Source organism: Calcarisporiella thermophila, assembly GCF_041956535.1.
Source record: "Calcarisporiella thermophila strain CBS 279.70 unplaced genomic scaffold VTP21scaffold_14, whole genome shotgun sequence".
NCBI classification, from domain to species: Eukaryota; Fungi; Calcarisporiellomycota; class Calcarisporiellomycetes; order Calcarisporiellales; family Calcarisporiellaceae; genus Calcarisporiella; species Calcarisporiella thermophila.
The window spans coordinates 474,018-488,659 of record NW_027192204.1 but is presented as its reverse complement, the minus strand read 5'-3'; the positions used below and the strand labels follow the sequence as shown (position 1 = coordinate 488,659).

Here is a 14,642-nt window from a genome sequence, read left to right as displayed (position 1 = left end):
CTCCTCTCCTCTCTCTTCTCTCTCTCTCTCTCTCTCTCTCCAAAGAACCCTTATCCTAATTGACACTCTCTCCTGTTGATGCTCGAACGAAGATGAGCGGCCTTGAGAGCGATGGGGCCGCGCCTCCCCTGCCGGCCCTCAAGCATTATGGCCCTCTTTTCCCCTCCAAAACCTGTCCCACAATAAGATTTCAATTATGGCTGATGCACGCTGCAAAAATTGGCAGGGTCCGCTTTGATTTGCCATGAGGCAGAAGGTGAATTTGTTCCGAGAACGAAAATTAAAGCCCGACGCTCTGGTGCCCACTGCAGGAAGTCAGGCATTTATCACACTCGTGTTTTCCCTCGTGTCCCGTTGTTGTAGCGAGCCCCTTCCCCACTTTAGCTCGAACCCTTCGCCATCATGCTGATCGACGCCCCTAATGATCCTCCCCTCCTAGAACAGAGAATTAGAAAGAAGAAATCGCTGTCATTCTCGCGCATCTTCCATTCCCCATCCAATCCGAATTCCCTCCCCCCTCTCCCTCCTCCTCCTCCCCCTCCTCCCCCGCCCAAACAGCAGGAGAGTGGCGGCCCCCCAAAGCTCTCCATCTCCATCCCGAGCTTTGTGTTTGGCGTGGGCTCCATCTCGCTTAGCCCCCCATACCAATCGCCAAGAGCCGCATCCCCTGCCTCTTCCACCTCAAGCTCTGGTGACACCGAGATCACCATGACCGCATCCGTCGAAGCTACGCCCTCCCCAAATACTCCCACATCCATCACGCCCGAGGTGAAGCAAGAGGGCAGGGACACTAAGGAGTCGAGAAAAATCCTGCGAGGCCGCTCATTCTCTTTGCTCACGGCAAGAAGCAGGGTCCATTCCCGCCAGGAATCCTCTGATTCCTCGTCCAGTGATGATATCCCCCCCGCCGCTCCTGGGAGTACACCCGCTGTAGCGCCGCAGAACCCCAGGAAGATCGCGCGCGGTCGGTCGTTCTCTCTTCTCAGCACTCGCATCTCCAGCTCCCGCTCACAAGAACGCGTGATGAATTCTGCCGATGCACAGGGATCGGAGCTGTCATCGGTGCCCTACGAGAGCACCGTGCCCGGCCCCGTCCAGGCCAAGACCTTACCAAATGCAAAGGCCCTCCCCCGCGGCCGCTCGTTTTCTCTCCTAACCCCAAGCACCACCACCACCTCGATCTACTCGCAGCTCTCGCAAGACACAGCCTATTCGGACATAAGAGAGGACGTGTCCGAGGCGCAGGCGGACCAGGGAGTGCGGACGGTTTGGTCGCAGGTGGATCTCCGCACCCTCTTCAAAAAATCAAATACCCGCCGGCTCTCGGACGCGTTAGCCGCCACACCGACTTACGAGCGAGAGGAATCCCCGAGCCAAGTGGAGGAGGGCCGCCGGGTGGAAGACGACCCGCACTTCCTAAGGAAGTGCACCATGATGGAGCTCCTCGCGACCGAGGAGAATTATCTACGCAATCTACGGGCGTTGAAGAAGGTAGGTTTTCGGGCCATTGAGCCGCTCACGGCCAGCTATGGACTGGTTCGGCCCTGGGTTTAAGATGCGCCCCTTGATACTGACCACGGTGCGTACTTTCCTTTGCATAGCTCTTGGAGCCTTTTCATGACCGATCCAAGGAGGACCACATTGCTCGGCTCTATATCCTTCTCGACCCCCTCATTGCCCTCTCTACGGACATTCTGGGCGATTTCAGGCAGCTCATTGCCACCTGGCACGCCGGCGCCCGAGTGAGCGACATCTTTCTGCGCCATCGGCTCTCCCTCACCATCTTCGCCCACTACGCAGCACACTATCCCCTCGCGCGGGATGCCCTCCGTCTTCACCTGCACCAAAGGCGGCACCGGGACTCGAAAATGAAGCTTGGCGACTACATGATCGAGCCGGTGCAGCGCATTGCACGGTACTGCCTGTTCGTGAAAAATCTGCGCCGGTGGACGCCGCCCGACCATCCCGACGACAAGGGGCTGGAGCAAGCTCTGAAAGCGATGAGTAGCATCGCGCTGCTGAAGTAACGGCTCTCGTCCCCTCTCCCCTCTCCTCCCCGTGCTCACTTGCATATTAATTATTATTTGTCTCTTCTAGACGTGTAGATATGATTCTTTTTTTATTATCATGCTCAGCCTGTTGTGATTATCATTTCATGCCCCTTAATGATGTTTGTTCTTTCATTTGCCTGTTTGCTTTCCGACAAGAGGTTTGCCTGCCGAAGGGCACGTGCTCTTGCCTTACTTTCTTTATTCCACCCTAATGATCATGGCCACGTCGATGGCCACCCTTGGACGAGTACTGAATCTCGGTTGTATATTTTTTCCTTAAAAAAAATGCGTATACACCATAGTGATATCGAAAAACAGTAAATGAGATGAGGGTCGGGAGGGAAATACTATACACAGAACGACATCAAATAAAAACAGGCGGACCATTTAGGTTTCCATCGGAACGTAAAAAGGTAATGTGTCAAGCGTAACTCAAAATTGTATATGAGCCGAAAAGATATCGTGGAATATATACGAGGGAAGAAAAAAAAAAGAACAAAACAATGTAAATCTATATGGGGGATTTATAGGGCCATGGTGACGGTGAGGGTCTTAGCATGGATCAAGAGCACGGGAGGGAGGTCTCCCACCAGCATCTCTAGATTTTCAACATATTTTTTCGACTGCTCCTCGTCGTCGGAGGTCCCCGGCTCTGGGGCCGGGAGGGTCGTGATCAGCACGTTGGTTTCCCGGGAATACTTGCGCATGACCTCGTTGAGGATGAGGTTCTGGGCCACCGCGGGCAAATCGTTAAACTCCACGGTCAAGTCCTTCTTGGGAGCAGGCCCAGACTCGGACAGCGGCCCGGGAGGCAGGGGAGGCGCATGAAGGGTAGGCACCAGCTCCTGGTTGGGGTGGACGCGTCGGAGGTGGGGCGTGGGCATATGCAGCGGCAGACCCACCAAGTGGCTGCTCTCTCCGTTCTCTTCTCTCTCCGTGCTCATCTCGACGCCCCCCTCCCAACGGTCCCCCGGGCTCCTCCCCCACTCCTCCTCCTCCTCCTCCTCTCCCTCCTCGCCCTCCTCCGCCTCCTCCTCGGTGTCGCTCTCATCCGACACCTCCGAAATCACGTTGGCGGGATGGAAAATCGACATGCTGATGCGCATGCCCATGCTGTGGGGAATGGCGGGCGTCAAAAGCCCCGGGAGAGGCGCAACCAGTCCAGCCCCAATCGCACTCAACTTGGGGGATGAGGAGGGGGAGGTGGGTCGCGAGCGCACCCGCGCGATGCGCTGGCTGCTCGTGCTCGACTTCAGAGGCGGCCTCTTCTTGGCCGCGGCTTCTCGCTTCGATTTCAGCTCAAGCCACCATTGCTCCGAGCCAAGCTCTGTTTCTACCCGCTGCGACTCCCCTCGGCCTAGACATATTGCCTCGTAGGCCGGGACTCGGACGGTCTCGAGGCTGAACACGAGCAGCCTCGCGGGCACCCTGAGATTGTCCAGTAGGCTCTGGACGCGGGCCCGCTCGTCCGCCACGTCCACCTCCCTCTCCACAAAGCAAATCACCCGCAGCTCGTAGTTGGCCCCCCATTTCGGAACCATGTGGAGGATCGTTCCGAGCTGAAGAACAAACGTGTACGAGAAAAAATTCGTCGTGACGACCGCGGAGGCCGAGCTGGAGGTCATCTGGATGGGCCACAGGTCGATCGAACGCTTGTGGCCGGGGACCGGGGTGGGGCGAAGGAGGTCGTGCAGGGCCCAGAGGGGGGCTTTCTCGGGGGGATGCTCGAGCCTCTCGAAGCCATGGGCAATTGCAACGGCCTTGTTGAGGAGCAGCACATCCTCGATGATACCGCACCAATCGGTAATGGAGACATCGGCGCGAGCCCCTCTCTCCTTTCCGGCCTCGGGTCCCTCGTGCTCGAGCGCGATCAAATTGCTGTCCCCGCGCCACCGTTTCGAGCGTCGATAGCCCTCGAGATCGTACAGCTCCAGGGCCACAATGTTGGGCTTCATGCCCCCAAGCCCCGAGTCCATTACCAAATTCCTGGCCCCAGCGCGCTCGTCCTTCGCAATGTTGATTTGCACAAACGCCTTGACGCGCGATGTGTCCACAAACTTCAGCCAAAATTGGTTGAGCCGCCTCAGCTCGGGCAGCTGCTCGTGAAACTCTCCCCGGATCACATGCCCGAGGATATAGAGGGACCCTTTCTTTAACGCGTTGAGGAAGTGGATCAAAGAGCCGTTGCGTGGCTCGGGATCAAAGTTGAGGAGCAGAATCTGAGGGCGCCAGAATTTGACATGCTCCTTGCGCGAATCCAGGCGGAGCAGGTATTTGCGGACCTAGCAAAAAAAGAAAGCCGAAGGGGACACCCGAGTGAGTGGGGCACGCCAGGAAATCAGGCTTCGGTTCCACCTTACTTGATGGTAGATGAGGCTCTGCGTCACATCTCCCCAGCTCTTCGGCCCGCTTGAATAGTGGATCCAGCCGAAGAGCACCCCCATGAACAAAATGCTCAAGAGCGCGACGACGGGATCGACAAAGAACATCGCTCCGATGCAGAGCAGCATGCCCAGGAACGCCGTCCAGAGCTTGAAAAAGCGGAAACGCGGGCGAAAATTGGGCGCCGACGCCGCCTTGAGCAGGAAGCAGGCGAGGTTGGTCACGCCAAAGGTAAGCAGAGAAAACATGGTGATGAACGAGGCAATGGCATTGATGTTGCCATTGAAAAGCAAGAGGAGCGCAAGCAGAGCCGATGCAATCAGAGCCATGGTGGGCTCGTCGCTTGTTTTGAAACCGCCGTGGGAGAACGGCTCGAGAAAGAAGAGCAAATTGTCCCTGGATACAGCGGTGGCGTTAGAACTTAAAGGAGGCCGAGAGGGAAAAGGCCGAGCTTACTTGGCGATGGCCTGCAAAATCTTGGCGGCGCCTATTAGAGACCCCAGCACTGAAAACAGCGCTGAAGAAAAGATGCCAATAATGATTATCGGTGGCGACAAGGCAATGTCTTGCAGCACCAGGAAGTCGGTGTAGAGAGTGGTGCGCGCAATGGTTGCGCCCATCAGAACAATGATGACATTGTAGCCAAGGTATGTGGTGGCCACGGCCCACAGCGTTCCAGAGGGGATGGACTTGCTAGGGTTGGCGAGATCACCTAGCGAAGGAAGAGAGGGATGGTCAATGCCCCACTTTCGAGAAAGGCTTGTAAATGGGCTGCACGCGATTGCGCCTACCAGACATAGATGCACCGGCCATGATTCCTACGCAGGCGGGGAAGAGCACCCCGAAAACGCTTTGGAAATTTTCGGGCTCGCCGTGTTTCCCATCGGCAGATACAGTGAACTTTGGCCACAAGTTCCCCGCCAGCGTGGACCAGCGCATACCAGTGTAGTCGATGTCCCGTTGGGTATCGTTGAAGGGGGTCTGGAAGAGGAGCGAGAGATAGACGGAGACCGTGGAGATGAGGAGGAGGGTGGCAAGTAGGACCGATGCGCGAGCAAAGGTCTAGGAGAAGGGGTCAGCAAAGCTAGCATCAATGAAGGGGAATTGGAGGGTGGGAGGGAGCGACTTACTTTGGACCCACAAATGCATATCAAGGCAGAGATGAGGAGGAGGATGACCTTGTAGAAGAAGTCCCACGCCTGGTTGAACCACATCATCATCAACGTCAATATCAATCTAAGCACCATTGGAGCGTATCAGAAACTTTACCTGCCCAGACGGAAATATCGGATAAACACTTCCATTTTCTCCAAAATTGGCCTGTAGACTCTCTACAAAGCCCAGCACATTGAGCGTGGTGCCCATCACCTGGCCCAGGTAGAATACAAGTCCAATGGCGCCGCCGAATTCTGGGCCCAGGCTCCGCGATATCATGTAGTAGACGCCTCCGCCTATTTGCGTAAGTTCGTAGGCAGAGTAAAGTGAATGGGTATGCATTATTTCCAATTCATTCCGCCATGGGGCCACGAGGTCATCGGAATGCAAAGTCAAGATGAATGTCCTTACCTCTTACTGTTCCATTAGTGCTGATGGCCGAAATGCTCAAGGACGTTAGCGTTATCATCAGGTACCCTATCCCCAACATAACGACAGCGCCCACCACGCCGGCCTGTGCGATGATGAACCCAAACCGGATAAACACAAGGATCCCCCAGATGGAAAGGACAGTCGGGACAAACACCCCCTCAAAGGTGCTGAGCTTACCGCCGCCGTTCGAGGAAGCCGCCTTGATGGGTAGCTGGGGCGAAAAAAAGTTCGTGGGACTAGTTAGGGAAGCCGCTTGCTCAAAGTGGGAGGAACGCGGCACGCGAGGGATGGAGCCGTAGTCATTCGGAGCGGAGGGTTCGTGACTGATGTGTTGTTGGAGGACGTCTGCGGAGGAGCCGAGGCGACTCTGGAAACGGCCCGCCATTCTTCTTACGCAGTTGGAACAATGTTGATAAAGGGGGTATATTAAACGATGAAACGGTATGGTCAGAGAGAATGCGACAAGGGCGAAAATAGCACACACCTCATTTGCTAGTTAGTGGACTGTTCAAGGAGGAGTGGGTTGGTGCTCAGCAGTCATGTTTTTGACCATCTTAAACTCGGCCATACTAGCCCAATCAGGAACACACCATAATCCTCCCATCGATAATAAGGTTTCTGCCCTATCATACACGGCCTCCACGACAAGAGTCAACCTACCATACTGGCCGGGAGCGAAAGCGTTACGTAGGGCGGCGCCGTGTGCCCATGTGAGCACCTCTCTGCCCTGATGGCTTATCAGCTTATCGTCCCTCTGGAGGCCAAGCATGTATGGCGCTGACGAACCCGTTGTTCTCCACATCCGCATGCTGATCTGAAATACACTCGTAGGAATGTTCTGTTTTGCCTATTCTTTCTTCATTATGTTGTGCTTTCCTCCTTCCTTGATCCCTTTCCATCTAGGATTACACAAGATAGATCGGGGAACCTTATTCTGGGTCATATTGACGAGATAACCTACTCAGCGAATTGACTCGGCTGTGCACTAGTCGGCGAGAGCTCCGCCGTTAGAAACAAACAACCTCGTAGCAACGTGCCTGGCAAGCTTTTTGTACTCGTGACATTGAGTTTCCCCGGTTGAACGGTAGATTCCATTCCCGGATTATAGCTTGTGAGCAGTACGATCCCTCATCCCAGTTCCAGTCCCAGCGAGTTCGAAGAGAAGAGAAAGATTAAAGTGGTATTATTAAAACGGTAAAATAACAAGCAATGAAGAAAAACACATGCAATATACAAAAGAACAGGCAAAAACAATGAATTTAATTCGCAAGAATGGCCTCCATCCTTTCAACGACCGTCTTAGCGTCAGCCATGCTCTCGGCCATCCCCAACACCTCGACGCAAGCAAATTTCCACCACACTCGCCATTCACCCACAAGCCCCTTCCTGGCCACTCGTGTGAGCTGGACCATGCCCTGCTCCACCCGCTGCACCACCTCCAACGCCAGCGCAGACTGCATTCGCTCGGTCTGGGGGGCCTCTTCAGGCTGCGGTCGATTGGCTGCCTCCCCGCAAGCATTGCGGCAAAAGAAGCACAACGGCGAGCAGCCCTCTCCGGTGTCCGCCCCGAAATGCTCCACCCACGCGCACTCGTTGACAAGCAGGCATCGCGCCATCCCCAAGAAGGTGGAGAGCGAGGCCACCCAGTCGAAGAAGGCCGATGACTCGGCGCGCTGAAGCTGCAGCGAGAACCACTCCGAGAACATAAGCTCCGCGAAGTTGGCGGGTATCTCGTCCTTGGGGGCCAGCTCCTCCCTCAGGGTATCGGGGCCAGCAGCCGCGTCGTCGGGGGAGGCCGGGGGGGCAAAATAGGCTGGCGAGGTGGGGTAGGACGGGGAGGTTGAAAACGGGAGAAAGCCATCCAGACCCGACTCTTCTGCGGAAAAGTCGACGTCGTCATCCTCCTTGGCCCACTCCATCTTGACGTCGTCTTCCTCCAGGAGGATTCCCTCCGGATCGCCCAGCTCGCTCTCCATCTCCAGAAGCTCATCGCCCTCCTCCTCGGTGAGGATGTGTTGTGTGGCCGCACGCCACGAGCGCTCCGCATATTTTCCGCAAAACTCCATGAACAGGCGCTCACCCAGCAGCCACCCAAACATCCTTCGAGTGAAGGCGTGTTTGTGCGGCACCGCGTCGAGCATACGCTCCTGAATCGGCTCGCTCCACTGGGTGGTCCAGGGCGCCCTCCCAATGCCGTCGACCTGCTGGGGGGGGAGACGCATGGCTCGCATGTAAGTGCACCGCCCATGCTCGGCCCGCAGGCTTTCCAGCGCTCCGTGGAGCTGCTTCGCAGCGGCTTGGAGGGCGTTGGCACTCGTGCCTTGCATGCTCTCCATCATCAGGCGCTCGAGAATCAGCTGCACCTCATAGCTTGCAAACTCGACCTCCCCGGTATTCAGGCTCTGCCCGTCGAGGATGATCTGGCGGAGGGCGCCAAAATCGGGCGACCTCGCACTCCACTGTTCGCTGAAAACGCCGTTCACGTACTCCATGATCTGCGCATGCTGCTTCTGGAGGGCGTGTTCCTCCTCGGCCAGTTTGGCCCGCACCCGCAGATCCCACTCGTCAAACACGGTTAAATGCTGCACGTACCACCGGACCGCCGCAGAGCCAGCGGAGGCGTAGTAGACTTCTCGCTGACGGAGCCGCTGGACCGTGTCGCAGATGCCCCTTGCCACCATTACCCGCGCCTCCTTGCCAGCCATCCAATCCTGCTTTGCGCGGGCAAGGCGCATACAGCCTTCGGGTAGGCGTGCTTGTGTGATAAACTCGGACCAGCGCTCGAGAGCCATGGGCCCCAATTTCTCTAACAGGGCGCTCAGCCCCGCCGAATCCGAGAAGAAATCGGCCAGGCTGGGGAGGGGAGCCTGCACGGTGGCCGCCACCTCCTTGAAACGAGAGCAAGACATCAAGACCCTGGCGGTCAGCGGGGTGAAGACTGTCTCGATCATCAGCCCCTCCTCCGCCGTCACCCGTCCAACCCTTGTGATGCACTTTTCATTGAAAAATACTACAGTGTACTCTAGTCCTTCCCATCCAATGGCGACATTGACATCACCGCGGAGCTGTATTAATGGTAGGGGCGCAAGGGAATCTTGGGGGGGTACGGCGAGGGATTGGACGTAGGAAGGGGGCAGTGAGAAGGGGAAAATGCAGTGCAGACGTTTGGTAAGGTTGTTGAGGAGACGACATGTGCGGGCGAGCTCGCAACGATCTGCAGGAGAGAGGGTTGGATGCTGGAGAACTAGCTCAAGGACGCAGGGGGGAAGAGAGAGAAAGTTGGCTTGAAACGATGATAGATGCTGTGTGGATAATGTCATGATTGGATGTGAGAAAGAGTATGAGAGAGGGGGGAGAGGGGGCTGGGAAAAGGGATAGAGAGAAGGGGGAGCCCGCAAAACAGATAGGCCTAATCTAAGCGAAGAAAGAGTGATAAAATGGAAAATGCAAAAAAGAAAGCTAGGTGAAACACTTCTGCTGGAACGATCTACGCTTGAAGGAATAAAGTTCTGCCCTATCGAAACACAAAACTTCTTGGCAGCACCTCTTGGCTTTCTCTAGAGATTTTCGATTTTTCCTCTTCAGCGATTCGAAATAGAATGTGGGTACAGGAAAGGACGAGTTTAGTTATTCCATGGGCTGCAGAATGAAAAAAAGGAAGATCCGTTTTTCAGCTCGCTTCCCCCACACGCCCCCCCCTCCCCCCGCCAACGCCCCCCCCGCCCTCGGCCTTCCTCGCCTGCTCCCCGCTAAGCGAATCACATTCCTGGCGCAGAATTTGGATAAGCCGCCGCGATCGGGTGGCATTCCGTCCCGGCAAAGGCCTTGCGGCCTGCTGCGCCACCGAACAAAGCCTTGAGCCCTAACAAATCCGATCGACGTGTTGTGAGACTCATTTTCTCCCCCCACCTTCTATTTTCCCACACGCCCAGTGTCCACACACCACTGTTGGATTTGGCTTATCCTTGTTCTTTCTGAAAACTCACCCTTCCAACTGCAACCATGAACTCGTTGGCCATTGCGAAATCCATTCGCCCCATCGCCCTTCGCCCCCTGATCGCGGCCCGCAACCTCCACGCTACCACCTCCGCCGCATTCGACATCCTCACCGTGCCCTACGAGATCCAGCGCGACTCCGTCAAGAAGAAAAAGCCTAAGCGAATACCCCCCAAAACGCAGCAGCAGAAGGAGGCGGCGATGGATGAGTTTGTCGATGTCGAATCGGACTTTACCGATGGCGATTTGGCCCATCTGGCCATGGTGGAGCGACTGCAGCTGGAGCGGACAGAGGGCCGGCTGAAGGATCTCCACGTCGCGAAACCGGCTGCTCGGGCGCGCCGCTCGTGATGGGCTGGCATCCTTCGCTCCAGCCTTTGCGGGTGTCCCCCCACCTTCTACTCCATCTTGTATATTTAGTGTAAATGAACATAGCACACGAGAAATAATATGCTTGCCAATTGAACATTCAAAGCTGTATGTAGTTTGCCATGTGTTTGTATTTATTTTTGGATAGCTGCACATAAACAAAGTCAGTCTGTTTTATATCTATGTATTTACAGGGGGAAAGAGGAAAGCGGCGTTTATTGGAAAGAAAGAAAAGCAATAAAAAGCAGAGTAGTATATGATTTACAATTTTTAGCTTACAATCGAACACTAGACAACAAACCGGGGTATGAGGGGGTTGGCGCGACTTGCTCGCGAAAAGCTGCCAAAGCCGAGGGTCACACCGGGTCATCTCCGGCGCTTTTTCGAGGGCGACCTGGGCTGGGTGGGAGGGCTCGTCACAACTCCATATCGGTATCTGTAAAGCAAACACGTCAATACATCGCCACCCCCCCCCCCTCCCCCTTTAAAAACCCACTTACTTGACTCTATCCAGCTCCTGCCGCAGCACTCCGGACAACACAAACTCCTTGTCCACCACTTCGTAGCCCTCCTCCTGGAGCCGCCTACAGAGGTCAGCATCCCGCTCTCCCCCTACTATAAGCAACTCGGGAGCGGGCTGCGACGGCAAGAACTCTAACGCTTCGGCCCCCGCGGCACTAAGTATCTCGCGCATCTCGGCCTGCGACGGCTCGATGTTGGCCGTCGGGTAGGCGCGCAGCCCCGCCATGAGCTTCGGTTTGGTGGGGTCCGAGGTGACGGCAAGCGATTCCCGCAACGAGAAGTCGTATCTCCGCTCGGCCACGGTGTCTCGTATTAAGTAGCCCTCCTCGCCTACAAGGTACAGCCCAATACATGAGGCTAAACTGAAAATGACTCCCCCTCTCCATCGTCAAAGGCCCAAGCAGGCAGCAAATACTCACTCACAAACCGCCGCTGCCGCCGTGAGGCATCAATCCACGACGTCGACACAAACTTCTTCCCGTTCGCCAGCGCGCAAATAAATTTGAGCGTTCTCCGAACCTTGTCGGTGACCACGTGGGTGCAGTCCTGCCAGTGGTGGGTTACCGAGCCACCAAGATCCTCTACCGTGCGTCGTCGCTTCTGGATATCGCCCTCGTCAATGCCAGTAAACAGCACCACCGGCGCATCCCCCTCGAGCGCAGGGGCAGGCGTGGTGGAACGAGCACGAGTTCTGCGTGGGGAGGTGAGCGACTCCTTGGCGCGGATCAGCCGCGCACTCCGTTTAATCCGAGGAGTCCCCGGGAGCGAGCTTGTTGCTGCCCGCGAGGAGGCTCTTTCCCGCTTGCGCTTACCACTGCTTCGCCCACTTAACGTCTGCGACACTTCGCCCTCCTGCAGCTCGCTCGCCTGGCTTTCCGTCAGCCCATGCCTGTCGCCAGGCTGCGGCGGGCTAGAGCTCTCGAGGGTCGACTGAGATACCTGGGAGCGCTGGCTAGGCGACCCCACATCTTGCAGGTCATCGCTATTGTCGCCGAAGAGCTCCTCCTCCAGATCGCAGCTAAAGCTCACTTGCTTGCTCGTAGTGGCGGAGGATCGGGCAACTGCCGTGTCGCTAGCAGCAGAGAGGAAGGAGGACACCCTGGTGGAACGGAGGGTGCGTGCCGATTTTCGGGTGGGCGTTGTGGGCTCGTTTACTATTTCGACATACTCATACTGGCCTGCTCTTCTACTACTTCGCTCATTCCCCTTTATCGCACCTGCCTTCGGCTGAGAGGCCGGGCCGGCCGCCTTGGCCTGGGCGACCGTTTTTCGCCGTGTGGAGGGGTAGGCCGTTGAGAGGGCGGGAGGGCGATGGGCATGGGCCCCCTTCTTTTCCCCCGCGCCCTGTGGTTTCCTCAAGGATCTCGAGGGGGTAGAGGGCTCCGACGACGCATTCGGCTTCTCAGTAGGCACTAAACTCTTGCTTCGCCGTAACGGCTGCTTCCGAATGGTCTGTGTGCGTTTCCTCTCGCTGTCCGCTCTCTTCACCGAGAACAGGGCTGCGACACGTTTGCTCCTGAATCCTCGCCCCTCGATCTCCTTGGGTTGTCCTTGAGCATCGCCGTTGTTTCCCTCATCCTTCTCCAAGCTCTTCTCGATCTCCCTCTCTTCACTCTGCTCCGCTCTCGCCATAAAGATATCCTCGATCCGCGTGGCCTCCACCACGGCATGCTCGGGTTGGCTTTGCTTCGGTGAACTCCCCTTCACCGCGGCTGGGTCCTGTTGACTATTTCTCGACGATCCTCCAACGCTCCCGCGGTCATCGTCATCATCGTCCATAATCTGTCGCCTCCTAGTGAATCTTGTGGGGCGGATGGGCTCCTGGGACACATCTTGCTGCGTCTGTGAGGATGCAATATTCTCCTCGCCAGACACACTGGCCGCCACGCTTCCGATCCTGCTGCTTCGAGCCTCAGGCTCTGGGGAGGAACCGACCGAAGAGCGCGGGACCTGAGTACCTTTGATGGTCTCCTCCTCGCCCTCGCCCGTCTTGAACGCTTCCTTTGTGTCCTCGTCGCCCTCCGGAAGGGGTGACGCGGGAACTCCCTCGAAATCCTCCATTGCCTCGTGCTTCTCCGCCGAATGCGTGGTCGTTAGCGCCAAGTGGATCACGTCACGCTCGTCCTTTAATCCCTCCTCCTCTTCGTCTTCCTTGCCTCCGCCCAGAGAAACCATGGATGCTTTCGCCGCTCTCAGCGCCCCTAAGGGACTCTGCGGGTATCTACTCTCGTGCGCTCCATGGGGAGAACGCATGACATGACGCAGTATTTTCTCGGTCCCGGGAACCAGCACGTGTCTTCGGTCAAGATCCTCGGCCCTCCCCATATCCGAGAGACCACCGGGAGAGTGATACATCCGCTCCATCTCCCTTTCTCGCCCGTCTTCCTCTTCCTCTTGCTCTCCCTCTCCCTCCCTCCCCTCCCCCTTTTCATGCTTAGCAGCCACCATGGGTTGTGTAGGTTGCGTGGCATGCATTTGCGCCGTTAATACTTCTGGTGTCTCATGAATTAATTCTCCATCACTCTCCTCTTCAATTCCTGCACCACGAATCCTTTCGTAGTACTTGATTCGTTCCGTCCTAAGGCTTGCAGGCTGCGGTGATGATGGAGACGACTTGGGCGATGAGCTCTTGAACAAGTTGGCGTATATCTGCGTCGGTCTGGGTGGGGAGCTTCGTATATCGTCACGCACCGTGCTATGCTCCGGAGGTAATACCGGTGAAGTGGTCGAGGTCAATGGAGAGAGTGGCCTCCCCTCTGCTCTTTCTCTTGCTGGGGTTGCCATGCCAATACCTCCGGGAGTCTCCGCCCGAACCACCAAAGAGCGACCGGGTGTGCCAACATTGCTGTAGGCCGTAGCCTGGGTAGCTGCAAGGGCTGTAAGTGAAATAGGCTGTGTTGGGGAAAGCATGAGTTGAGTGGGTGGCGTGATTTCGGTCAACAGAGGGTTGATGAATTTGGTCATGCTGAAATCGCGAAATTCAGGAGAGGTCTGGAGAATATAAAAAAGATCCAGAATACGAAGAGATTAACAAGGTAGCTCGCCACTTGTGGGATCAACCCTCTTCACCCAATAAACATTGAAGAATGGATCCTTACATGCGTAGAATTTGACCCATCGGTTATTTCATATAAGCATCTCACTTCGCCAAAGGTCAATATCTAGTTAATGTTCAGGGGGCCTAATAATGAAAATTGAATCAAGTCTAATCCATTGCAGTTTGCTCATTACCTGATTGTTAGATATCTGGTATGAATGTCCTGTTCTCTTCAGTGTGAAATCATCGATCTTGGTTATTTTCTCCTCTCGCAAATTCTCGAGGAAATGAAGGCCACCCTCGATCTCTACAGAAAAGAGTCATGCAAGTGGGTATTCCGCCACGATTGACCTTGAATAGCACCAGTTCAAGAATCCTATCCCCTACCTATCTTTGCGTGCTCGGCGGCCACACCCGCGTATCGGAGTGGCACATCGCTGGTAGGATGAAATCCAATCTGCGTGGTGCCTTCGTAGATTGTGAAACGGTAAACTGGATCCCCAGTCTCCTTGTCAAGGACGTGTAGGAATGCCACTTGACGACGTTGCTGCTGCATGAGACGTTGGCGAACAGAACGCGTCAAGAGTCAAGAGGTGACGCGCCGGATCATAATTTTCTGAAATAGGTTATCAACCCGAGATCGAGGTGTGTGACTGCCGGTTACAAGCCACTCAGAGGGTAGAGAAAACAGCACTATT

At 55.9% G+C, this 14,642-nt stretch overlaps 6 protein-coding genes across 6 annotated transcripts; 2 read left to right on the top strand and 4 right to left on the bottom strand.

Moving 5' to 3' along the window:
- Positions 1-402: 402 nt before the first annotated feature.
- VTP21DRAFT_2485 (uncharacterized protein) lies at positions 403-2,027 on the top strand (the record flags this gene model as incomplete). Its single annotated transcript, XM_069392683.1, has 2 exons — positions 403-1,491; positions 1,602-2,027. 2 exons carry the CDS (start codon positions 403-405, stop codon positions 2,025-2,027), a joined length of 1,515 nt encoding a protein of 504 aa, XP_069250374.1.
- A 548-nt stretch (positions 2,028-2,575) lies between these two features.
- VTP21DRAFT_2484 (uncharacterized protein) lies at positions 2,576-6,405 on the bottom strand (the record flags this gene model as incomplete). Its single annotated transcript, XM_069392682.1, has 7 exons — positions 2,576-4,333; positions 4,412-4,829; positions 4,890-5,145; positions 5,225-5,495; positions 5,564-5,632; positions 5,703-5,884; positions 6,000-6,405. 7 exons carry the CDS (start codon positions 6,403-6,405, stop codon positions 2,576-2,578), a joined length of 3,360 nt encoding a protein of 1,119 aa, XP_069250373.1.
- Positions 6,406-6,528: 123 nt separating this feature from the next.
- VTP21DRAFT_2483 (uncharacterized protein) lies at positions 6,529-6,828 on the bottom strand (the record flags this gene model as incomplete). The annotated part of the gene is made up of 1 exon (XM_069392681.1): positions 6,529-6,828. The coding sequence occupies one exon, from the start codon at positions 6,826-6,828 to the stop codon at positions 6,529-6,531; it is 300 nt and encodes a 99-aa protein (XP_069250372.1).
- Positions 6,829-7,279: 451 nt separating this feature from the next.
- VTP21DRAFT_2482 (uncharacterized protein) lies at positions 7,280-9,340 on the bottom strand (the record flags this gene model as incomplete). Its single annotated transcript, XM_069392680.1, has 1 exon — positions 7,280-9,340. The coding sequence occupies one exon, from the start codon at positions 9,338-9,340 to the stop codon at positions 7,280-7,282; it is 2,061 nt and encodes a 686-aa protein (XP_069250371.1).
- A 682-nt stretch (positions 9,341-10,022) lies between these two features.
- VTP21DRAFT_2481 (uncharacterized protein) lies at positions 10,023-10,367 on the top strand (the record flags this gene model as incomplete). The annotated part of the gene is made up of 1 exon (XM_069392679.1): positions 10,023-10,367. One exon carries the CDS (start codon positions 10,023-10,025, stop codon positions 10,365-10,367), a length of 345 nt encoding a protein of 114 aa, XP_069250370.1.
- Positions 10,368-10,751: 384 nt separating this feature from the next.
- On the bottom strand, positions 10,752-14,500 carry VTP21DRAFT_2480 (uncharacterized protein; the record flags this gene model as incomplete). The annotated part of the gene is made up of 6 exons (XM_069392678.1): positions 10,752-10,821; positions 10,886-11,237; positions 11,327-13,898; positions 14,006-14,068; positions 14,139-14,251; positions 14,332-14,500. The coding sequence occupies 6 exons, from the start codon at positions 14,498-14,500 to the stop codon at positions 10,752-10,754; spliced, it is 3,339 nt and encodes a 1,112-aa protein (XP_069250369.1).
- Between the last annotated feature and the right edge of the window lie 142 nt (positions 14,501-14,642).